The 27052-nt window shown below is 41.4% G+C and overlaps 1 protein-coding gene across 3 annotated transcripts in view; it reads left to right on the forward strand.

Moving 5' to 3' along the window:
- Nucleotides 1–27052, forward strand: part of gria1a (glutamate receptor, ionotropic, AMPA 1a) — a 79922-nt gene that overhangs the window by 36857 nt on the left and 16013 nt on the right. For all 3 annotated transcript variants that reach the window (XM_034092612.2, XM_034092614.2, XM_034092613.2), the window contains exons 5-11: nt 2600–2653; nt 5422–5580; nt 6104–6271; nt 7220–7324; nt 8229–8339; nt 14452–14658; nt 15701–16143. In XM_034092612.2, coding sequence (XP_033948503.1) covers nt 2600–2653; nt 5422–5580; nt 6104–6271; nt 7220–7324; nt 8229–8339; nt 14452–14658; nt 15701–16143 — 1247 coding nt within the window. The remainder of the gene's footprint in view (nt 1–2599; nt 2654–5421; nt 5581–6103; nt 6272–7219; nt 7325–8228; nt 8340–14451; nt 14659–15700; nt 16144–27052) is intronic.

Genomic DNA, 27052 nt, shown 5'->3' on the forward strand with positions numbered 1-27052 from the left:
TAAAGAAACACAAACACATACTCTTTAATAATGCTCATAGCACACACACAAGCACACACACAGTCCCCATCTGTGTGTGTAGGCTGTGTGTGAATGATATTGATGGCCCGGTGTCTACAGTTAAGGTTATTGCATCAGTTCTCACCAGTTTACAGGTGCTGAGCCTGAGAAGCTCTCCATTCAGACGTCCACCATCAATCACCCACATCTGCTCTCTGCCTCCACACTCCTTCTATTGAGGAACACACACACACACAGCAGGTCTGCTTCTTGTCCTGCCCTTTATACTCCCATCTGTGTTCATCTCATTCATCTCATACAGTACACAGATTCTCCTACGATAATGTCACTGACAGTTTCCTCAGGGCGGTTCCTCACATAAACGGAATGTTGATGTAGCCTCCTTAGAGAACATTCATCATGACAGAAGAGCTACCTCGAAAACGTTTAGTGTGTTTTCCAACACAGAGACAAAAAAAATGGACCCATTCTCTCGGGGCTGAACTCTGAATGACTCTTCAAATCTGCATGTATAATTAAAAAGCTCCTTCCTTCCAAAACATTTCTGTGTGACACTGTGGCAGTAATGTGTGTTTTCCCCCGGTGTCGAGTGTATTGGTGTCACCGCGGGTGTGTGTCTCTTCCCCTTCCCTTCAGTTTTCTTTCTTTGCCCGGGGCTCGGCCGCAGGGCCCATCTTGTGCTGGGGTCACCATTAATAACAAATGCCACCTTCTGTCGTGACCTACAGCATCGTTAGACACACACATGACACACAAACAAATGAGTACACTTCCCCCAAGTATAGGCGAGGGGAAATGCTCACAGAGAAGGAGAGGAGTGAAAAATGTGTGAGGTCAAGCATGATGCCTGAACAGAGACGGTGGAATGAGCTCCTTATCCACTGTCCCAAGGCTATTAGTTGGATGGTGCGTGGCTTTGAATAAGTGCTGCTCACTCTGCCTCGTTTTCTGTGGCTGCCCTGTGTGCTGTGATTACACATAAACACTCACAGTACAGCCAGCTCTTTATTTAGGCACAGGCCAGCTACACAGTTGCACCAGCAGATTTCTTTTTTTCAAATCTCACGCCACATGTTTGTACCCATTTTGTGTACTATAAACCCCTTCTGGCACTAAAGTACACACCTATCACTGTGATCTTCAAAGTGCCCTGACCTCCAGAGCTGACCGAGACGCCTGCAGTCAGAGAATGACAGCAGCATGGGCAGAGGAGAGATGTAGGCACAGTTCAGCAATGACAGACTTAAACATGTATAGATATTATTGTATGGTGGAGTTCCAGGACACTTGAATATCGTACGTTATTTAAATATTAGATCCAAGATTAAAAGAGAGGGTTCAGGTCGAACATATTCCAAACAGATGGAGGAGGAGGGAAGCTAATATGGTACATAATAGAGCATTATACTTCAAATGAATGACTTTTTTACGTCACGTATAGCCTAGAGGATGTGAAGTGTAATGTGCACTTTACGTTCATCAAAGGGTTGAATATTCATGCATTTATTCATTGCTTTAAACTCCTTTTTTATAGTCATTTCAACTGTATTTTCTTGCTTTTCAAGTTGTCAGCGCAGTTTTGTTTTGCTGTGCAAATCGCCTTTATTTGTGATCACACATATTACATATGGGAGGCTGTGGCTCAGGGGATAGTGTGCTGGACTTGGAATCAAGTGATAGCAAGTTGGAGTCCCACTGCAGTCGGCATGTCATTGTGTAATATTGTAATTCTGTAATATTTTAAATGGCAAAATGGCTTCCTCTTCTTTGCCTCCCATTTGCTCTATTGCCTGGTAATGTTTCCACAGTGAACATTTCTCAAGTTGTTCTGCTACCTGGGGGTTTCTACAGCAAGCTATTTGTCGAGTAGCCTCTTAGCTGAATGCTTTTTACTAAGAAATGATGGAGTGTATGTCTGGGGCTTTTATTGTGAAAGACAAGAACAGAAGGAGTCTAGTGCGCTGCTATAGTGGAAGCAATAAAGAGTTTGTCCTTATGGATCAAACTACAAAGCCTCAGTGTTATTATTTTATTACCTTCATTTGTATAGTTACTGAAGAGAGGAACGAGGGGGGAATTAAGAGCAGAGAGGAGGAAACAATTGACCATAAAAGAGAAAGGAATGGGGGGAGAGACAAGAAGAGGGGAGAGGAAAAGAGGAATGGAAGAATTAAGAGAAGAGTTGAAAGGAAGGAGGAGAGGAAAGGGCATTACTTTTGTTTCATTGTTGTTTTAAATAACAAACTTCAGAACCCTTAAGCTACCTCTATCACTTGTATTATATGGAGTATGTTGTGTGAACTGTTTGACTCATAGATTGAAGCTGATCTTTAATAAATTGCTCACCCTTTATTCTATCCAAGGTGAAGCGTTTTAGTCTCTTTTCCATGATGTATTGTGCACTCGTACTTTCTGCCGTCCTTGACAAAGTTAAAAACTGCACTCAAACAGGAATTATTTTGAGACACTGTCAAAGCCCCTCTCTCTCAGTTATACACACATACTGTACCAACAGTGTTTTTGTTGTGTGTGTGACAGGCATTTTATTCTCTGTATCTCCTCTGACCTTGCCTTTCAGATCGTCGAACAAGGCAAGAATGCAAAGAGCTACCACTACATCCTGGCTAACCTGGTAAGAAATCATCATTATATCACATTTCTTTTGTAAATGTTTGAAAATGTTCCACTTACTTGTCTACCTTCTTTCATGCCTCAATGAATAAACTTGCCTTAATGTGGCCTTTAAAAGTTCTTTATCACCGCTTTAATATACTTGCATGTGTGCCCAATAATTTAGCCTTAAACGATGTGGTTTTATGTCGTTTTTCTTATCCCATTTTCCTCTTCAGCTATTTCATATATTCTTTTCATTGGGCCGTCAATCCTTGCAGACATAACTGCAGCAGAGTAGAAGACTAGCGTAAAGCACAACGGTGTGACAGTCAGGAATCTATGCGTCTTCCTCACACTGACAGACAAAGGTCAGGCAGTGAATGTATGCAAGCTTATATCCATTAGCTCTTTTTGTCTGCTGCCATTTTCTCAGGGCAAATGGTGCGTCGACCCAGTCAGCACTGCTCAGGCTCACTAAATGCAACCAAATGAAGCGAAAATTGACATCACCCGGAGCTGTAGAATGATCAGCATTAATATGCAGCTGCTGTCTTGAACAATTTCTCACTGCTGGAATTTTAGATTGGCTCAATCTCTCTTGTCTGGCCAGTTTGCCAGATTTAATTCTGAGCGATAAGGCTCTGACGGTGATAACAGCTGATACGCAAAGTGGCCACAGTCTTTTCTAATGGGCCCATTCAAATGTTTGTCCTTACGCTTTTTCGGGAATCCTAATATACTTCCTTGTGTCTGCAGCTGCGTTTCTCTGAAAAGCAAAGAATGATAGAGAAATACTGAAAGGAAAATGCTGATAAAATATTTGTCAGAAATACCCCTACGCAATATCCAGTGTTGGCAAAAGCTAGTTTCTATAGTAACCTCTTCAGCTCGCTACACTGCATTAGCTCATACATGGAGCAGACAAAAGACACAAAGTCTGTCTGCTCAGCTGAGAACATATCGACGTGTGGCAACACACCGGTAGATTAGCGTTGGTGAGTAGATGGGGGGGGGGGACTGCCCCTCGTCATTGCTTGCGTTTGTCTCCTGTAGCATGAGACCATGTCCAAAACCAAAAGGGCATGAAACAAAATGATCTTTATTCTTCAGTCGACCACTTCTCTTAGACTTGGTGTGTTTGTGTAGATGTGAAGGTCAGAGAAAGTAAACAAGCTAGAGTTTGAGAGAGAAATATGTCTAAGAGAGAGGCGAAGCTCTAAGTGACGTGAGAAATGAGAACAAAGTAGAAAAAGAAACAATGGTAAGTTATGTTTTTGTCAGACAGAAGCCTGGTGAGCAGGAGGAACACCTGAGAGACACCTTCTCCTTTCATCAGTCAGAAACGTTGCTGTAAAATCACCGACAAATCTCCCCCTCAGCTGCTCTGTTCTCTCCTCCCACCCGCTCCCTCTCGCCTGCCTCGTCTTCTCCCCACGCTGACAGGCAGCCTGCTGAGAGACCGATCCTGCCTTTCTCCCGCTCTCAAAAACAGCTTTCTCCACATAATGGTCAGGGGGGAAAGACATGTAGGAGATACCATTACAGCAAATCGCTTCTTTCTCCTGTGTGCTCTGCCCCCGGCACTGCCCTACATTGTTCCCATAGCATATAAGGTTTTTTGATTGTGCCATTTCCATCAGCAGCATATGAAGACTCAGTCTTTCAAGGATTAGCTCCGGACTGAACACAGCCATGAAATGAGGTTCTCTATTTTCTGTCTCCTGCCCCTCAGGAAAGACAGGGTGGAGGTATACTCGGTTGGATAACCTCTCTAAGTGGAAAAGAATAATTTGCCGTTTTCATTATGCCATTAACCATTGAGGGTAGACTGAAAATCACGAACTACGATGTTTATCCAATCTGCAGAGTTACCCTCTTATGCCAGGTGCACCCAGACCACTGGTTCTCAACCTCTTCCTGCTTGTAAAATGAAGCATCACCATAGGATTGCACATTTTCTTTCAATTTGAAAATGATTGTGCAGTTAAAGTCAACCACGGTTTCACAAAACATCACATGTCAAAGTGAGGTCTGCAAAAGAAAAGCAGCATGATATGTGTTTTTCCTCAGATCCCATCCGTTCTCCATTGGTTCATTAGGAAATGTCGGTAACGGTTTGCAAACACAATATTCAAACCTTGCCCCTCCTCCTCGACTCAATTCAATCCCAGACTCATCCTCCTTTTATGGACAAGCTTTGTCCGCTTGCCGTTTCTTCAGCACTGTGGCTGCCATTTTCAAACCTTTGTCTTAGTAACATGTTAACGCTGTGACACCTGATCAATATGTTTTTTAGAGAGGTTGATGCCCAGAATTGTTGCATACAGCATAATAATAAGGCTGTATTGGTTTCAGTGAATCCAGACCCACCACACCCTTCTAGTTGAGCTTTACATTGGTTTTAAGGTACACTTAATGTGCCTTTGAATACATAGGAAGAAGATCAAACAGATTTCTGACACACAAATGGTGAGGTATTTGTACACGGCGGCAAGAAGCTGTTCATTTAATCCTTTCATTTCAAACCTTTATTTAACCAGATTGGTCCCTTGAGGTCATAGATCTCTTTTTCAAGGGAGACCTTAATTGACAGCTTAGATCTAAAAGAGGTTTGGAACTACTGACTTAGTGACATATTTGGTAATGTTCAATGTCCACTGCTTTAGTTAGATCCTCTAAATATGTTTTTGCCGACTAAAAAGCTAATTTTCTTAACATATACCTAAATCTCTTTTACCACCTGTTTGTTCATATTTGACCTTCTATCCTGTGCACTTCCTGTCCCAGGGTTTCCTGGACATCGACCTGACTGACCTGAGGAAAGGCGGGGCGAATATCACGGGCTTCCAGCTGGTCAACAACTCCGAGCCCACCATCAGCCGTGTGGTCCAGCAGTGGCAGGAGTTTGACAACAAAGACTCCAAAATGCGCAAGAGTGGACTCAAAGTACTTCTGCTCTCTTATCTGTCCTTGATTTATGTACCTTTGTTTGTCTCAGAAGCTTTTGTATAGGAAGTAGTAATGTAGCACAAGATGGCAGGTTGAAGGAAAAATAAATCATGATGGTCTTTTATTAAGAGCTGAATGATTACGTTTTCTTCGTGAAGTTATGGTTACCTTGGACAATGACTTGTTATTTCCCCTGTCAGTTAGTTAGTTCGTGGCTCTCAGCAGTGTATTGCAAAAGCTGTGAAAGCATTTCTATTACATTTGGTGGACAGATAATCCTGTCTGAGTAAGGCTGCTAAATGATTATTGATTGTCAACCATAACAACTGTCCAACCAGCTGAGATAGAGGATTGATTCCAACTGCCTTTGTGTGGTTTTTTTTCATATATAAAAAGACAGGAAAAAATAGCAATGAAGTCCTTTGGTGTGAAAGCTTGGGCGAACTCAATTTGTGAAATAATTGTCTTCAGCGAGTCTTTATAAATGCTTCCGTTTCATTCGCCTGCTCTCTCTTTACAGTACACGGGCGCTCTAACATATGACGGTGTGAAAGTCATGTCCACGGCCTTCCAGAACCTGCGGAGACAGAGGATAGACATCTCTCGCCGGGGCAACGCTGGAGAGTGTCTTGCCAACCCACCAGCTCCCTGGGGACAGGGCATAGACATCCAGAGAGCCTTGCAGCAGGTCTGTGTGCATACATAGGAATGCAATAATGCGTGCACACACATGCACAGACATAAACTCACACACACTTGTGCACATTCCTGAGTGGCACGTTGGCTAACGGCTCCTGAGTTGGGGCTGGCAGAACAAATGAGGTCTCATCCTGTCGTGTACAGTTCACATTGAGTCATAGCAGAGCTCTGCCGTATCAAATGTGACATCATGGCTAGTAAACAAAACCTGCAGGCAATAACACTCAGCCGTGATCATCATGGAATATGACACCAGAAATTGAGTTTAGAAATGTAATTTTTGGCGACGGAAATAGAAATGTTGGGCTGGCCTTGAGACTTTGTGTTGTCTCATTGAGACACTCATGCATATCGAGGAACAAGGACCATTATTATGTTATTATATTTTAAATAGCATTTTTTAAAAGCCTATGCAGGAATGAAGTTGCCAATTAAACACACAATGAAGTATGTTGTTTACATGCTCCAGAAGACCATTTATATGTATAATAAATGCATGTTTGTGAGGGCATATGTGTTTGTGTGCGTGTGTGCATCCCGAGGCGCAGTCTGCAGAGTGGCTGCGCAGTGGCCTCCTCAGTGTCAATCTAGCCATCTGCCTGCGGACGGACTGGAGATTGAAGCCGTGTTCGCTCAATTAACTGCATCACACAGCCAAGACAAACACACTGCACTGTAAACATACACGCACACCGTCTGTCATTCACTTCCCCTGGGAGTGGGAGCTGTAGACTTTCACAAATGAATACTATACGAACACAGGCGAGCTATGCTTAACATGCATCGCATGTAAGCGTGACATGCAAAGTGTTTCTGCCTGCGTGGACAAGGAGAGAATGAAGTGAGCGAATATCATGGTTCACGGCAGCCATTATTCACCCATCTGCCGGGAAAGCCTGTGTGGATAACGTATTCAATATGTGTGATTGTATTGCAGGTGCGTATAGATGGATTGACCGGTCACATTCAGTTCAATGAGAAAGGCCGCAGAACCAACTACACTGTTAGCGTCATGGAACTGGCCCCCTCCGGACCAAAGAAGGTAAGTCTGTAGCCAAAATGTCAATTAAGCATTATTATTGCTGCTCAAGGACTCTGTTAGAACCTGCAAGTGTATTAGTGGAATAAGTCTGTGGTTCATTTAAGGTCCTTACAGAAGGATTCAATAGCCTTTTTCTGAAAGACAATTTATGAGTAAAACGTTCTTTAGTGGCAGATATTTAGGCATTTATTAGGAGACTTACTCCTATACACATTGAAGTGAAATTGTACCTTTTTTGTACAAAAAAAGTGCACGCAGTCACACTCAATTGTCCCTCCACAACTCCTTTACAGTCAAGATGGCGTCAAAGATAACAAAAAGCAGGGATTTTGTTCAATTCTATTGGTGTTACTCAAGAAGATCATTACATAGGCTATGGAATTGATCTGCAGATGCTTCTGTTCAAAATGAGACCAACGTTTTCTGTGGTTTTCAGTTTTTTAGTCATACTGTAACAAAGGCCAAAATGTAATGGTTGTTTTTAGCCTTTTTGCTGTGAATGCCTTTTTCTACTGTAGCAGTTGGTTAACACTTACAGTCCGAACCGGCTGGTTAAAAGCAGTGAGGAGTCAGCAGTAAATGACTGTATAAAAACAGACAGATAACACACATAACAGAACAGATGATCCCCCTAGGCTTAAGTCTGGCGGTGATAATGATCATATCATTAATCCTATTTATGCTTTAAGCTGAAAACAGAGACATGAATTTATGCTACTTCCCTTAAAATATATTTAGATACACTTTCATGTCTTAGAAGGTTTGTTCTAAGTGTGTCAAATCTCTTAAGAAATTATACTAAAAGCTTTTATACGTACGTTTTTGATTAGGAGCCATATTGAATAACTTTTATTTTTATCCTATTGGTCAATTTCTGACATTTTGACATCATCCTTTGTCTCAGGTTGGCTACTGGAATGAAGATGAGAAGTATGTGACTACCGCCAGCTTTGTGAGAGGCAGCAACGAAACGTACGGCCTGCAGAACAGGACTTACATAGTCACCACGATCCTGGTAAGCAAAATAGAGACCTTGAGGGATTATGGGGAGGATGGGGCTGGTAAAATGGCTCAGTCCCAAATGGAGAAAGGCATGGTAACATTTTTCATTTTCTTTAATGATAGTGTTCCTTAAGGTTCATGCCCCTGAGAGAATTGGGCTGACATCTCTGATTGTATCTTCCTCCCTTCCCTTGCCAACTATTATCTCCTAACTTCTCTCTGTCTGACTTGTTCCTACACAGAATCACAATTACATAAATGTCCAAGTAACACAATAATCGTATCTTGAGGACACTGGCTTACAGACTTGCAGTGTTTGCCTGTACATATTTAAGATGTGTTCAAATGTGCCATATCATGCTTATTTGGGTTTTTGTGCATTTAGAGGCAAGGCAAGTTTATTTATATAGCACTTTTCAGCACAAGGCAATTCAAAGTGCTTAACAAAAATGAAAGACATTAAGAGCATAAAGCACACTAGAAACATTAAGCAATGATAATAAAACATGATTTCTGGTTTGTTCCAGATATCTGATAATATCCCTAACTGAATTCTCACATTCCTCTACCCCTAGTCCTCCTGTGAAATTATAGTTCTTTTGACAGTTTTCTAACCTATATTCCTTTCATCCATGTTGCATCCCCAGACAACACATGTCCCCCTGCTGTACTGTTACCCGAACCCATCTTTGACCTTTAAACCACTTTTCTTTTCAATTCCCAGAATTAGGATATTTAAACCTGTTTTAAGACTTCCCTCATGAATCTTTGGCCTTTAAACCATTTTTTAGAGAAACAACATCTGATTATGACATCTGAAAATGAGCATGATAGAGCCCCCTTTAAATGTGTTCAGTGTCCACTCAACATTGTGATAGTAGTTAAACAATACTAATTATCAACTAGGAACATGCCCATCATTGTTTAGCCGCCCATGTTATTATGTTATTTTAATTGTATTTGGCTCAGCTTTCCCCATTGGCAGATTGTGTTTACTGTCCTCACCTACATTGCAGACATAGAGCCTCAGGGGTCTGTGACGGCCCCTACACACGGCGGCGTGCGTTGATGCTTCAACGCTATGCCCATTCACTTTGAATCGGGTGACGTCACGCTTCGCCGAACTGCATTGTGGGAGCAAAGCGTAGTGAATCATATGCCAGTACAAGCTCTAGCCAATCAAACCGCTGCTTGTGTGTCCGGGGCGGGAGATTCATGTGATTGGTTGTTGGTCTAGCTCAGTGGTTCTCAAACTTTTTCTGTCAGGCCCCCCCTTTGGAGAAAAAAAAAAGTCGGGCCCCCCCAACACAAATAGTCAGGCTCAGTGGCGGCGCCAGAGATTTCTTTTGGGGGTGCTGTGGGGTACACATTTATATGATCATTATAGTTATAAAAAAATAAGAGAATAAATGAAAAACAGGTATGAAATACTATATGACAGTAAAACAAGAATACAGTTTAAAAGGGTGGTTTGTAAAATATCCATATAGAAAAAGTAAATCTGTTTACAGTTCTGTTTCATATGTGTTGAGAGGAGCACCAGATTGACGCATTTAACTTCAATATTTAAAAATAAATCTTCCCGGGGGAGCTTGCCCCCCAATCCCCCTATGTGAGGTCCAGACACCACCTATAAAAATAGCACTTGACCCCTGCTTACACCTATATGCCATGAGCTGATATCGAGACTTCATTGTAACAGTTGTGGGTACACTGTGTATTTGCGTGGGGATTGTTGCAGTAGAAAGTTCCACTGTAGCGACCGGTACATTAATGGGAAACCCTAAATGTTTGAGCACCCTCTATGAAACGTCAAGCTATCAAGAAATAATTGTTTACATTAATGGTGACCAAAACATTTGAGACCCACTGAGATAACACTGAGAGAGTCCTTTAGCTCACTGAGTCTTTCAGTCTGACAGGAGAGGACTCTCCTCCACCTTGTTGTTGAAAAGACTCCTTATATCCGTTAGCGTAGCTCGCTAGCACCAGAAGCTAACAACAACGATCTCCGGTACCGGTCTCTCTCTCTCTCGCTCTCTCTCTCTCTCTCTCTCTCTCTCTCTCTCTCTCTCTCTCTCTCTCTCTCTCTCTCTCTCTCTCTCTCTCTCTCTCGCTCGCGCACACAAAATGGCTCATTCCACACACACACAGAGCCGAGCTTTAATGAAACACAGAGACCCAGACGTAATAGTACTGCATCATATTATTTTCGAATCAATAATTTTTCAAATTATGATTTTTTTTAATCTTTTTTTTTTTTTTTTTAAATAACCATTTTTCTCTCGCGCCCCCCCCTGGCATGCCTCTGCGCCCCCCACTTTGAAAACCACTGGTCTAGCTTCAGACATGCCCGCCGGTAAGCGTCAACGCACGCCGCCGTGCGTAGGGGCCGTTAATAAGGTAGGATTTGAGAATAGGGCAGCAAAGATTCAATCAGACCAGCTATATAGCAGCTATAGGTGAACATGACCTATAGCATGACGTTTTCTCAAAAGATAGGAACATACCTGGCAATACCTTCCTCGTATGCAATAGGGGATAATACAGATTGTATGCAGGTACAGGATGTTCTCAGAGCATATTGCTGTGTGTGAAGCCTGGAGCTCAGCGCTACACTTTTTTTGTGCTCCCGGTATTTTTTCAAGTGGAAATGTCTTTTATCTCTTCGGATCATGTTATTTGTGGGACTTGAGGCAGATGTGGAATGCATGAATGAAATGTGTAAGAAGAATTGGAATTCTGCAGCAGGCTCCAGGTCTAGCAGGCGATGTGTGTGCGGCTGATCTCCACTGTGGGGGTTAATGGGCTAAACCATTTCAACGATGTGCTTCCCTTAAGAACAAATTCACAGCTCTGCGGATAAAGGTCTGTGGGAGGTGATGGAGCTGAAACGGCATGTAGAGTATTAATAAGGAGAGATGCGCATATCGACAATATTATATTATATTATATAATATTATAATAATATTGTGACAAAGAGAATCATCTGGCAACGCTGCGTTCATGTCATACCAAACACACTGTTAATACAAGCACCCAAGTGGAACAAAATATATAACCCTCATTTTATTTCAGACGTAGGGGAAAAACAATGCACAAGTGTGAGCGAATTGGAGCTAAAATGGCTGCAGTAGTAATTAAGCATTTTTATTTTTGAATTTGGGCCAATTAAAGATGAGCTACATAGTTTCCACCCGTTCGATAATACCTGATTTAACTAAATTATAAAAGTCTAAAAATGCGTTTAGGAAATGTACATACATCATTTGTATAATAATACTCGCAGGACAAACCATTTTGCCAGGATGAATAAGTTCTTATGCAAATAGTACTTCAAAAGGCCACCTTTTAGAAAGGTTAAGTTATTCATAAATGATCATAAATAATCCACACATATACTAGCTATTGCATACAAAATGGTTTGCTAACCAGGAGAGAGGTTAAAACAAATAATAATAAATAATTGAATTAAACGGATCTAATAAAGACCAGTTTAACATGATTTTAAATACAGACTAACACCTGGGGAACAACAGCTGGTGTTGATGAAGGAGTACTCCAGGAATACATATGTGCAGATGTAGAGCATTGGGTGTACTTTGCTAAACTTGACATGTAGTCTTTTGGCATCTAATTAAAACAAATGTGAACATCCTCATTTACAACCCGAAGATTGCGGTCTTCATAAAGAACGGACCTAAAATAACTCTGACATAATCTCCTATCAGTGTCCCCTTCTCACGGAAGATAAATTGGTTCCCAGTCTTGGAAGCTAAGAGAAGAGATAAGGTGTGAACAGTTATTTGGCAGCAGAAGAGTTTTTACACCGTATAACTTTTATGCTCGCTGATTCGTTGCTTCAGGGACCGTGTTGTTTTGCCAATTCGAAGGTCTCACTTTGTGCTTTCCCAGAATCCTTGCTGTCCCAGCCTGTGCACACAGTCCAGGCCGGTGTTACCAGGAGATCTGGAGGAGTGAAGCAGAGCATGTTTAATGGAGCACTGGAGCTTAGTGTCTCCACCGTCATGGCTTACACTAAAACCAGGCCATGGCTGGAATTTCAAGATTTAGTGTTAGCATGCAAGTAGTTGGTTATGATTGGAATACTCGCCGTGTGCAGATACTACAAATAAGTGCAGGTATTGTAAAATGCTTTCAGCAAGGAGTACTAGCATTTATAAGCAAATTACGTAATGTTCGCGTTCTCGTACTGTATGTTGTGTTTAAAATGGGTCTCGGAGGAATGATATAGGTTTACATTTTAAATGATTCCAACGGCAAACATTTATAATTTGTTGGTCTGTTTGGCTATCAGCATGATCACGGAAAAACTACAAGCACGATATTCATGAATCTTGGCGGCATGGTGTTGCATGGGCCAGTGAAGGACCCATTACAGTACATGTTGATGTGTATCAAACAACGGGACAGATAATGTGCATCATGTTTCACTTTCGTTATTATTTCGAAACAGGATTTGTGCTGCGTTTATGTGGTGACGAAATAATTGGTAAAAGATTATCCTGAATATGAATATTCACATGGACATGTCAGAAAAACAACTTTAAACAGACATCCAACATTTGGTAAGCCTCTCTAACAAATAAAATAATACTTAATGAATTTGTAACGTCAAAGTTGTTGCCGCATTACCATTTAAAGCTCATCAAATCGAAATAACAACTTTCCAACTCGGGAAATTGGACCATCCGAGGTGTAGGTGAATGCTTTGGCAGTGGTCTGATTTTTTATAATTTTGTGTCGATTTAGATTTTGTAATGTGTGTCTGAAAAGTGTTCTTGTGTCTGTTTTATATCCACCATGGTTGAGTAACAGCAGATCTCTGCGGACCAATGAGAATGAGTCCTGGAGGACCTTCTATGCCATGTCACGCATCTATGTGTGTGTGTTCAAGTGCGTGTTTTTGAGAGCGTGCATACGTATGTGTATCTGACTTAGTCTGTGGCTGCCAGTGCAAGTGCATACCCTGTCAAAAGCGCTGCACACCAGCCTTTCCCACCACCGTCTCCCTGGGGTGCCGTTTCCCTGCCTCAGGTTTCCATGTGTAACAATGATTACCTTCCCCTCAACCATAAAGAGCAGGAGAACCCAGATAACTGTAACACACAGAGGAACCCCGACCCACCCCCACATCTCTAGACCCTGGTAAAATCTTACGGCAGGATTTGCTCGGCTCAGCACAGCCTTAGCTAAGAGCAGGCACACATCTTGTTGTTGGAATTGAGGCCTGAGTGCTTGTAGATTGAGTTGACTGGTATTCTATATGAAATAGATTTTTCTTAAAATAAAGCGGGGCCCCAGGTGTTATGTCGGCGGGAAGACACCCAATCAGTGTGAGATGTACAGATGAAGGATGTGACAGGAAGAACAGCCTGGCCCTGGAGCAGAGGTCAAAAATGTCTTCTTCACCATATACATTGCTCACACACACACACACACACACACACACACACACACACACACACACACACACACACACACACACACACACACACACACACACACACACACACACTTCTTGTTCTCAGATGCTTTGTCTTTTCAGCTTTAATAACACCCTACAATTCCCCCGTATCCTCGCAACCGGCTTCATATTATCAACCCTCCTTTCAATGAGGCAATGACGCCGTAATCATACTTACCACCTTTTGTATTTCAATTATACACCATACCTTTATGAACAAAGGCACAAATAATACCTTGTGATTCCATGTAATTATCTTTGAACCTTTCACAGAGAGATTTATTATCCAAAGCCTCCGTTATGATCCAGGGGTAAAGAGCTAAGTGATGCATTGAATTCATCCATAAACCTTCCCGCATTTTTAAATGTTCATATAAAGCTTAACTACATGCTGAAGCTTTATTATCAGCCATAAAACTGTCTCTGTTTTAATTAGCTTAACAAACTGCCCTGCTGTAAAAGTTATGATACAGGCTTATGTCAAGAAATGATGTATATCAGTGTTCATTTAGTTTTAACATCAGCGAAAATTGCAATTATTTCAGTAACCGTTCATTGATTTCATGTATGTTATTTCTGACACCTGGTGTAATTGAGTTACAGTTAATGATTGCATGGTTGCCCTTTCATCCAACAGGAGTCTCCGTATGTGATGATGAAGAAGAACCATGAGCAGCTTGTGGGGAATGACAAATATGAGGGCTACATCGTGGAGCTGGCTGCAGAGATAGCCAAACATGTCGGCTACCAGTACAAACTGAAGGTGGTTTCAGATGGCAAATATGGAGCAAGAGACCCAGAGAATAAGATGTGGAACGGCATGGTGGGAGAACTGGTGTATGGGGTGAGTGGGCTGTTTTGTGTTGGATATTATTCCCAGTTTAAAGGTGAAAAAAAGATATAAACTACTAAAAGTCAAATGTGAATGCTGTTTAGCCAATCAATTAACGTGCAGCTCAATTCTAACTTTATTTGAGCAGTCTGCCTTGATCGTTTTGCAGTATTTAAACCTTGTGCCTCACTCGGGACATTTCACATTTTCCTGTCAATTTGGCTGTGTTAAAGCATTTGTCGTACATCCTGGCAAGGGTATGAGTTTAGGAAAGTTTTAACTCTTATACAAAGTGAACAATTATCTATGAAGGCCACCAGACACTCCCTTAAGGACCAAAATGTTTCCATTTAAAACCAGTAAAACCACAGTTACATTTTTTATTTATTTCTGATCCTACAGCCATTACAGCATAAACTCATGCTTTCTATTAGATCAAATGTTTAATAACATGTTTTATAAAAATGTAACTTTTTTATACCAGATAAAGCCATGTTGTTATCTTCCCTATTACGTGCCATTTGAAGGTTTACTTTCACACAATAAAGCTTTTAAATATATGTTGTTGGTGATCTTTCGCATATCCCAGACTCTGACTACGCCCCAGCATTTACTATGAAAATAACGTTATGTTTGTGTTGTTTTTCCTTAAATATAAAACAACAACTAAAAAAGTTAAGAGTTAAAAATAACAGATATTTGATACTGAAGATCAGGTTTGAATTTGGTTAGTAGACTTGACAAAGGAAAGAGGAAAACAACATAAAAAAATTACATTGTGTCTTTGTCATTGGCAAAACAGTAATTAGCACAAACACACAATATAGATGATACCCCCTGGTTAAATGACATTGGTGACATTTTTAGAGCATAGCTTGTAGAGATGCTTAAACATTTATCATCGTGGATTTACTACAGTATTTGACGTGGGTCTTCTGATAAAGAAACTATTGTGCTTTTCCCATTAACAAACACATATTTTAGAACATGAAAAGACATATTCTTGCCACTGTGTACGTCTGGTCACATGCCTGTCTCTTTTTGTCTCCCTCAGAAAGCAGACGTGGCTGTGGCCCCTCTGACCATCACCCTGGTGCGTGAAGAAGTGATCGACTTCTCTAAGCCCTTCATGTCCCTTGGCATCTCCATCATGATCAAGAAACCCACCAAATCCAAACCTGGCGTGTTTTCCTTCCTGGACCCGCTAGCTTACGAGATCTGGATGTGCATTGTGTTTGCCTACATCGGCGTGAGCGTGGTTCTGTTCCTTGTCAGTCGGTTCAGCCCGTACGAGTGGCACGCTGAGGACTACGAGGAGGGCGCTGAGCCGCAGTCGCCCACCCAAGCTTCAGCCAACGGGGTGCAGCAGGGCCAGGCCCCCCCGCAACAGAACAACAACCAGCAGAGTCTAGAGCAGACCAATGAGTTTGGCATTTTCAACTCCCTTTGGTTCTCACTGGGGGCCTTCATGCAGCAGGGCTGCGATATCTCACCACGGTAAGGCCTACGTTTCTTTAGTGCTTTGAGTCCACTGTGCTTTGAGTCTCTGCTTTTGTTTGTTAGTACAAAAAGAGACACTAAGTGCCTCCTACGTACAAAATATTTCGGTCTTCCACACCGACTCTCCAACAGGCAGTGTGGCTTTCTAGTTCAACTCTTTCGGGCTTTGTTTATTGAGAGATGTTGTTCTTTGTCCCTTGTCATACAAAGCAAAGATACACGTTTGATGAAGAGCCGCAGAGGGAGTTTAAGCTGTAGTCATGTTGCAGAGTGTTGTGTTTCACAGAAACCTTCTGTGGTGGTATACTGTACACATGGCAGACACTTCTTGGACTATACATTCTTGTTTCTTCCTTCCAATGATATGTAACTGTATCTAAGTGTGTTGGTCAAACCATAGGCAAAAGTAAATATTGGACCCTTCAGAGATTGTTAAGCAGGATCCTGGCGTGAGTGGTACGTGTTGGCTTCCCCTCGAGGGCTCTCATGAGCTTTGGTGTGAAACCATTCTCAAAAGGTCACCAATTAAAAATCTCATTAAGTGTCTGAAATTAGAGACACTGAGGTCGACTTTCTGAGCTTTCCAGAGGGACCAGCCGGAGGAGATGAGAACATAACGTCAGTATTATCACCGATAGCTGTGAACCAGCAGAGACAGGGTAGGTCATGGATCGACACAGAGCTCCGTATCTCTTTAAACATTAACATACATACAGTACATTATGTATACATGTAGTGTGGTGCTGCACCTTTACATGATACATCTATACTGCAGTTTCTGGATGGAGAGGTTGATGCTCTTGCTTCAAATAAATATTGTAAGGGTTCGTGGTTGATGCTATTCTTGCCCAGGCTTTGAGGTATCCACCTCAAGGACTTCACCTTCAACCCACACAATGGAGGTGAATGCCTATGGTTTGTTGTGGACTGAAAATCCTTTTTTATAAAGATGTATAAGCTAATGTTTCCAGAAACAATGCCCGACTTAGCACTTTTTCACAAGGTTCATAACTATTATAGAGGAATAGTCATTATAAAAATGGTAACAAGTCATTCCAATGGAAACTGCTAACAGTACAATTTGACATATATCCTAATTGTTTTTGACGTCATATGGCTGTTGAATTTTATTTCCATTTTTGTATTCAATGTAACGAGCACCACACATGACATGTATTTCACCACCATTGTATGAGGGAATATCTCAAAGCTGTTATCTTGAAGCTTGAGCAAATAAAAACAAAACGATCTGCATGGCTAGATAATAATAATAATAATAATAATAATAATAATGCATTTTGTTTATGGGCATCTTTCAAAGCTCTCAAGGACACCTTACAGAGCATAATTAAAGAAGAGCACACAGTAATACAAGACTTAAAAAAAAAACAGAGACTTAAAAACAACAATCAGTTTAGCAGAGATTAAGAAATGGAATACGCCAGTTTAAAAAGGTGTGTTTTCAGGCTGGATTTGAAGGTAGATACAATTCCAGGTAGGTAAGAAAACATTGCTTGTCTTTATTTAGAGGGGTGTTACTAAGAAACAGCAGCATAGCTCAGTCAGCCTTCCATGATTCAGTGGCTGAAGGTTGAAGGAATTACAGCATGTGTAACGGTCCATTTTTATCTTGGCTTCCATCTTGTGACATTTACAAAATGTATTTTCACTGTGCTCTTACCTTGCATTAATATCAGAAGGGAGACATCTCTGCACCTTGCATGCTGCAGGTGCTCAGCTGTACATGATGTAGATACTGAATCCCTCCCCCCACGGGCCCCTCACCTGACATTTACCACGTTCTGCCTGGAGCCTCGGCTGCGCCTCTTGCAGGATGAAGCCTATTGTCCGAGCGTTCTTCTCTTACAGCCAGAAAATGCATCTTCAATAACTATTGATTTCCTCGTACGCCTCACAGAGAAAGAGAATGTCACCACGCATCCGCAAATTGTCCGTTCCCTGTGGTCTGTCTTTGTGTACGCACACACATTTTATTTCTGTGTGTTTGTGTGCATTGGTGTGTATGTCTCTGTGTGTGTGCTTGACCCACCCATGGGTTCAAACATATTTGCACAGGATTTGCATTTGTTTTGCTTTGGGAGATAGCGAGCTCTGCTGATGCAAGACGTTTCAAAGACTGTTTAAAAAAAGGACCAAACCGCTAGTAAGTAACAGATTGTTTCTTCACTTTGAAGCCATTTTGCTGATGACACCTCTGAATGCAAATTAACTAGATGTAAAATATGTGTATTTCATCACAAGTTGTGAAAACTGAAACAAGACTGTTGGCCTCGAGTTTCATTTAAGTATTCAAAGATTCAAGGATTATGACATCATGCAACACAGGGTAGCACAACAAGAGGCAGTTATAACTTAGTCTTTTATAATACACAATAAAAACAGGTCACAACAAGTAGTGCATTCCTGTAATTCATTTTTTGTATTTGCATCAGAAGATATGTAAAAGCAGCAACAACACAATGGTGTATCCTCTTGGGAGATAGCCTACATCCATAATATACCAAATCGGACATCAGGGAAATATTGTCTATCAACTTTGAGCACCAAGCATCATTAACGTAGACATAGAGCCTGTCCTTCTGGAGGCCTGCTTTCTGTCCTGCAGCATGATGCTGGATGCCTCTAAGGAGCATGGTCTCTGAAATCCCGTTGCTGGGTTAGCCTAATTTCATTTTTGTTATTTTCCTGCAACATCGGCCAGGAGCAGGGTGGGTATAGTCGAGTAGCCTTTGAGTGCTAGATGTGTTAGCGTAGCTGCCATTTTGACTCTACTCCTGGGGACGTCTTCCTGTGTTTAACGGTGTATCGCTCGCTGGCTTGTGGTTAGATAGATGCCATGGGTTAAAATGTCTCAAGGTCCACTGCTCTATAGCCACGTTTCTTTTACCGACATTGATGAGTATTTTTGACACATGCCACAAATGTTCCAGCAAAAAAAAATTCTCATTCAAATAGGTTTCAGGTACAAGAGAAGATTTCCTTGGTGTGATCAGTGAGGGTGAGAGCCTTAGGGCTTGTATCCTCCAAAGACTTGAGTCAAATGTCTTTCTTACAATGTCCTTCCAAGGTGACCCACTGTCTTGTTTCAGAAAAAACTGTAAGCGGCATTTAAAAATAAAAAAGATCACAAGTTCTTTAGCATATGCAGCAGTCCACGCTGTAGTAATCAGCATAGTGGAGTCTGATGGTATCTTAAAAACCAACACAGTGAATGTTTCACCCCGCTGAATACTGCCCTGAAGGAAACATCTTCTCCTTGAATACTTGGGTGACCCAGTTGCTCTGGTTAGCACAGCCCGTTCTCACACACGGAGCAGCGTGTGGAAGGATCTCCTGAAGCATTATGAGCTCCTGCTAAATGTAAAAGGACATGTTATGTTACTGCTAGTGTTTTGTCAGATAGAAGTAATAATACTTGTAACCTCACACATTCTGTTTCACATGAACACTGTGTACCAATGCATTTGGTCCATTGGGAATTGAGATAATTATTCTTTCATACTGCAAGGCTTTTATGGGAACATTTTTGTTCCTGTATGCTTGGGAGAGTGTGCATTTTTCTTTAGATTTGTTTGCCTCAAGCTCATTTTCAACATGCATTTAAGCACTTTCTTTTAATCCATTTCCAAGTATGTAATTAGCCTCACATAATTATAGTATCAAGTTTGGTGTGTTTTTGTAGAACCTAGTTCTATTTATTTTGTCTTACATTCATTCTTAATTAACTTATGTTCAGAAATGTTTAGCAACAACATGAGATTAATGTTGTTTAATTTTTGCAGTGACAAAAGAATCGGAGAACATCTTAGAAGTATTTAGAATATTAAGTGAAACCAAAGCCACTTGCCATTAAAGGGACCCTATTTTGCTTTTGGGGGTTTTCCCATACCTGTAGTGTTATATAGTTTTTCATGCATGCAAATGCGAAGGCTTACATTATTTGATTATTTCTTTAACATAGTGACATCACTCAAACTTACGCTTCTATTGGATAGTGCTTCAACACATTGTACGTGATAGGCTTAGAGTTGGTACATCTCTAAGCAGTTGACCAATCACAACAGAGCAGGCCAGCTAACCAATCAGAGCAGACTGGGCTCTGGTTTCAGACAGAGGGTGAAAAGAGGAGCTGCAGCACAGGCAGTGTGAGAAAAAGAAAGACCTTTCTAAAATCGAGGATATCTCATTTCATATTGTCTTTTTGTATTGAAACCTTTGAGGCGTCATACTTTGAGCCACTGATATGCATTACTGTCTAATTATTATAAAAGAGCAAAACATATAAAAAAACATTCTGTCTATGATTTTTCTGACATTTCTGAGCAATGTGCTTGTAAACCTCTCATCACTGTGCCTTTGTCACTAATGGGTGAGAACAGAATGTTCTGGAGGTGCATTCAGCCTGGAGGTAGACAGCTCAAAGCACCTCACTCTTTATGCTTCTCCGTTTAATCAGAGACAAAAGGCCAAGGAACAACGCTGACGATCCACTCTGTCCTGGATTAATCAGTAGGCGTGTTTAATTTCCCTGTCTGCCTGTGGCTCTGTGTGTGTGTGTGTGTGTGTGTGTGTGTGTGTGTGTGTGTGTGTGTGTGTGTGTGTGTGTGTGTGTGTGTGTGTGTGTGTGTGTGTGTGTGTGTGTGTGTGTGTGTGTGTGTGTGTGTGTGTGTGTGTGTGTGTGTGTGTGTGTGTGTGTGTGTGTGTGTGTGTGTGTGTGTGTGTGTGTGTGTGTGTGTGTGTGTGTGTGTGTGTGTGTGTGTGTGTGTGTGTGTGTGTGTGTGGGTGTGTGTGTGTGGGTGGGTTCTATTAAAAGCAAGCCCTTATTGCCATCCTCTTTATCTGCTGCCTAACACTATCTGATTGGACCCGTCTGAAGGTATCTCAAGGTGTCTCTGTGTGAGTGTGTACATGTGCTTTTGTAGTGTGTGTTTACATGCTCGTAGGCATGCATTCATACATCGATGTGATGCATTAATGTGTACAGTACTTAAGTGTGTGTGTGTGTGTGTGTGTGTGTGTGTGTGTGTGTGTGTGTGTGTGTGTGTGTGTGTGTGTGTGTGTGTGTGTGTGTGTGTGTGTGTGTGTGTGTGTGTGTGTGTGTGTGTGTGTGTGTGTGTGTGTGTGTGTGTGTGTGTGTGTGTGTGTGTGTATTAGCCCCCCTATTCCCACTGCTATTTATTCAGTGTGAGATCTTGTTTACCGTGCTCTTTCCAAATGTCAGCACTGTCAGTCAGGCCCTCCCATAAGCTCCAGTCCGTGCTGTTGGGCCCTCCCTGTGTTTATCTCAGCAGACAGGTGGACTCTGAGAGTGATCCCCCCCCCCTGCCACAACACTCCATCCGTCCGTCCACACCATTTACTTCCTCTCCTATCCTCTCTTTTCAGTCTTCCTCATCTGCTGTTTTCCCGTCCTTTAGTGCCTCTTCCAGTAATTGGTTAAGAGTTCATCTTGTGTGGCCTTTTCCCTCTCACATCATATTCTACAGCTGCTTCCTGTTTCACCCTCACACCTCCAGTCTGATTTGAACTTTTGAACAGTAATAACAGCATGTGTTTTCTATTTAACTTTGCTAAGTTGTCGTTGTTTGATTCTGGGATCACATCCGTAAAGATTTGAACATGCCTGAAAAAGGTCATGAGCCAACCCGGTCTCCTACCAAATAATGTATTTTTTGCCGGATTAGAATAACCATTTTAAACATGTGGCTGACATCGTAATTCGAAACAAAGCAGAATTTGTTTTCAACAAAACAACTTTGATGGGACACAAACAGTGGTCCTACAGTATATGTAAGATAAGAAGCTTTTGTTTTTTTAGACTCCAAAATCTGGTAGCACATCTGTTTGTGAAAGCACCAATGTTATGGTTACACTGTGAAGCAGCAGCAGGACAGAAATGGTGTAATCCAGGTGTTTTAAACATTGATAGTGAGGCACTTACTCCCACACAGCACCAACAACAAAATGGCAACGGGTAGAATATCAGGAAACAGATTTATTTACTGTATGTTAGCTGAAGGTGAGACAGAATAACGTTATAATAACAGAGGCAGCATATACGTTAACTTTTCTGACCTTGTGGATTTAAACATGGCTTGGCTTAATGTGTAAAGCTTGTCGACTGGGAGCTATTTAATAGAGGCGAACTTAAGTACAGAAGGGCGCAGATTCATGATGTTCCTCCGGCGAATATGTTTTGAAAAGTTTTTGTCTGTGTATGATATCTGTTTGTGTGTGAGTGCGCCTAGGTGTGTATCTGTGTTACCTACGGCCGTGTGGAGTTGTCTCCTCTCCTCAGCGCCTATGTGCTCTCATTGCTGAAATAAATCAGCTCTGTCACTCACAGCCCTGCCTGCCACAGCAGCAATTTCTCAGCCGGGCGGTCAGAATCATTCAATAGTGGATCGAGCCTCTGGTGCATTATGGGAACCCTGGGGGGTGTCAGTATTTCTCTAACTGAGTTTTTTTCCCAGTGATGTTTGTTGCTTTCTTGTCAATATGTGCTTGTTGTAATCCTATTCTGAACATATGTTGTTTTAAAAAAAATATTTTTCATAGTGTAAAATGGTTCCTGTGTTAGTGATGTGTAAAAGTAGAGCTGACAAAATAAGAAAGACATCAAAATGCTCACTGTGGGGCAGTGTCCGTCACAAAATGTTTCCAGTTCTCTTCAACTTGATATTCATTGTGCACTCAAGGGGAAGGAAAAACTATGGGCTGTCTGAATAGTGGCAAATCTACAAAATTGTCAGTCGAGCATGAAAGATTTTATTGGGATAAAATAAGCAAAATCATGCATGTTGTCCCATAATTTGGCACTACTGTTTCTATATTAACATGTTTGCATATTTGTCTTATTGATCCTGTACTTTACATACTGTCTGGAAAACGTTCTCATACATTGATAATTCAGCTTTGCAAAGCTGATGTAAAGTTATGCATTTGATGTTGTCTTGTATCTTGTATGGTCTAATGCAAGAGGCAGTTGCTAAAAAGTCCTAAGGGAGGACCCAAGAGATGTTTTGTTGTTGTTGATGAAGGGAATAATTGATTCCATAGTATTATTTATCAATTTGCGCTATTGTTGATATTTTTATCATTAACGAAAAATAAATTAGATGATGTTGCGAGCCACTGAGTTACATAATTGTGTTGTTAGTGAGTTGCTGTCAAAGCAGTTGGGGAAGACGTGGTAGGAGGACATGATTTATTCATGAGGAGACGGTTCAGTTTAGTTCATGGCATCGCTTATGTTTTATTAATCTGGACTGGAGATTGCATGAAGGCAACTTTTGATCATACATGCATGCCTGCTCACTCGCAAAAAAAGTAGGGGACACTCACACGCGTTCACCCCCAGAGAATCTCACTGGGGTATCACACTTTGTACACTGACAGAGACACCATCTCCTCAGAGGCACACACACTGTCAAATCTGCATTTAAAAACAGTCCCCCACATATGTTTCCTACAGCGGGGGGGGAGGGCCTTATCAAGCTGTGCAACAGTGTATGTCTTTCCTGCAGCCATGAATTATACACAAGGCTCGAGGCCACTTGGGAAATCTACCTGGACTAAAGTAAACATTGTCGATAGTTTGACAGGCCAGATGTGCGCTGTTATGCTTCGAGGCTTACCAGTCAAACCCCGTGTTTGCTACACTGTATATTGCATGGAGCCCTAATGAGAGCTTTCTATCTGGAACAGCAGATCCATCCTACTATAGGGGTGGTTGCCCTTATGGAGAGAAATGCAGGGAGAGGGAGGGTATGCTCATATGGTATGAGCAGCGGGATGACTACAATCTGTTTGGAGAGTGTGCTGCCATGGTAACCGTAAAGAGACACAGATTTTTCTGTCAGAGCGGCGCAGCTTCAAGTGTCTCCGCTCCATGGAACTGCACATCAGTGCACATGCATGTCACCTCTTTGTGTTTTCACGCTTCACATTACAGCACCATAGGTCAGTTTGTTTACAGCATTGATTTTCAGCTGCGATGTATCCGTGTTTTGATTCCTGTTCTTTCTGGTCCGAGTGACTAAGAGGCTGTGCGTATGTGTGTGGGCGAGTATAGTGAGCGCTCGCCAGCACTGACTTATCTCAGTTTACACGCCGCTAAGACACAATCCATGATATCACTAAGCGACCCGTGAGCATCCGCGGATACAATGATTACAGTCATATCTCAATCACATCGATCCCTCTGCACCATCGCCTGGGAAACGGCTCGGAGCTCAATTGTTTGTTTCCATGCACCATCACTCAAGCGAGACGTAGGCTACTGCATGTTGCCAAGTGGCATTTAACTTCGCTGCTTCTTACAGGCATTTAACACTTACACAGCATTCTGAGTCATAATGCTGTTTGTCAAATATTCCATTGCATACAGAAATGAGTGTAATGATAGGCTATGGTGAGGTTGCTGCAGGCTTGTAACAAAATTAACATAATATTCAGTTTTCATCTCATTGGCATGGTAATACTGACCTTTAGTGGGAGATTGGGGGGGGGGAGATCATTTATTTAATACATCTTTTTTTTTGCCCCCTGGTTAAAGCTTGCATGGTAGTTTGGCCTTGAAGTTAAAAGCGCTCTGAAATATTTAACAATCATGCGGCTATGAAACAAAAAGCAAACACAAATCTGATAAAAACGCACCACTCGGTTACAATATTCGCCATAACACACCCCCCAGAGCCTCATCGAGCAAAAGCGAGACGGAGAGAGACAGAATAAGGACACTGAGTGTGAGTAAGTGCATTTCAAAACGTGTCTTCGGGTCCAGGTGACCACAAAAGCATTGTGTTTTGCACATCAAAGCAATATGGCGTGTGTGCTCAGAGATACATTTTGAAGCCCCAGCAGAGGAACACCTTTTGGCTTTAACTTGTGTTTTCAGGAAGCACTGGGACCTGTATGGTTGCAGAGTTGCATAAAAAGGTAATCACGTTTATAAATACTTTATTCCGGTTAATTATCCAGACATGCCCACATTACTATGCATGTTTTTAACAGGCTGTTATTCATTGAGGAGGCTATGGGGAATCGAGAGCTTAATACAACTTTTATCTACTCATAACATTTACAAGCAGCTCAGGCTCAGTTAAGGAAACGCTAATTACCAAAAGCCCTGTGATATAAGTCAGCGGATTGAAACGGCTGTTAGACCAGAAAAATGCAGCTAAGATCTATGGGCCTACAACGATTCATGTTTTGTTGCTATACACAAATGATATGCAGAGAGCAAAATGTATGTCTGCTGTATTTGTTTCCTTAATTATCATAGCCCTTAGATATAGGATAGAATATAGACACTGTGTAAACACAACTAAGGAAAACATAGCTTTGTATATCCCTATCCGACATGTTCACTTCATCTCAGCAGCTCCATTTGCAACAACAACACAGACAAAATAAAAGGTATTGAAATCCCAAAACAAGGACACATACATTTGTTAACTTTACAAAAGAGAATTTATTCAAGATCCTTCAACCTACATTTGATCTTCAATTAAAATGCATATTTAATTGTAGGGCTGCCAGGTCCATGACTAGAATGTTTCATTCTTACCTTTTAAGATTGTTAAACCCACTAATCTACAATATGATGGTAACAATTTGTATTCGCTGTTTGGGGTCAGAAACAATGCTGTTGGGCCTGTATTTATTTATGTGAGTAAACCTCCCTGGTGTATCAGGTTTCACTTTAAAGTGGTGAATAGACGTGTGTGCCTTGTAGTGTTATAGTACTTGTTGTGTAGGTTTGTGTGCATGTAAATGGTATGCAAAGGCTAAAATCCCAAAGTTCAACCCCGAGAAGGAGTTTCCCTCCCACACACACACCCCCGCCGGCCAGCTAACCGATCAGAGCAGACTGGGCTCTGGTTTCAGACAGAGGGTGAAAAGAGGTGTTGCAGCACAGGCAGTGTGAGAAAAATAGAGACCATTTTAACAATAAAGCACGGAAACAATGTGTAGAGACACAAAGTACAAACACAAACCTGAACATTTGAATAATAGGACCATAGAAATAAAAACAAAAATAATATTTTAACTATTCACACCCAAATTCCTATGCTGGAAAAAAATAACATTGTCCTTTTGGAAACAAATTCAATGTGGTCTATCATTTCATGGCATTACATATGTATATGTAAATACCTGCAGTGTATTCAACCAATGTAACTAAGCCCTTGACTTGTATTTATGTTTCTAATCATCGAGTTCATTTGATCAGCTGTGATCTTGTTGTGTTCATTAGTGGAAGATGATCACTGATGCTGATGTAGTTTTGATATAAACAATGCTCTTAAGTTATGGGTCTTTTTTTCATCTAGTTTGGTTGATAAGACATTTCCTGCATCTCACCACAGCGTTGGCCAATTAGTCAGCACAGATGTACTGAATGTACTAATGTATGTTACCAGCTCTGTCTGCTGCATTTGGAGGTTTTTCTACAGCTTGCTTTTTATTTGTAGGCTCCACTTCACCATTCTGAGACTCTCATTCTGTCTCTTGCACAAGTCTCGTCCATCCATACAAGATATCGGGAGTGGCCAGGCCTGGTAAAAAAAAAAACGTATAGCTGTCTCGCTAATTCTTTTAAGAAGCAAAAAAAGCAGTGTAGCAGTAAACTCCTTTTCCGTCCTTGATTTGTCTTAGAATCACATCATAATTAGAGACCATTTTATTTCTCATTTAAACCTCTGTAATTCCTAATCCATTGTAACGTGGCCATTAATGGCTCATTTTTTACACTTGCTAAAGTCATTAGTCATTGCTAATTACCATATCGAATAGAGGAGGCCAGCCGGGGGAATTCTAATGAGAGTTTAGTACAGCAGATTCTCTGGGAGCTGTGGGTGGAGATCATATAGCGAAGGAT

Source organism: Pseudochaenichthys georgianus, chromosome 10 (genome assembly GCF_902827115.2).
Source record: "Pseudochaenichthys georgianus chromosome 10, fPseGeo1.2, whole genome shotgun sequence".
In the NCBI taxonomy this organism is placed as follows: Eukaryota; Metazoa; Chordata; class Actinopteri; order Perciformes; family Channichthyidae; genus Pseudochaenichthys; species Pseudochaenichthys georgianus.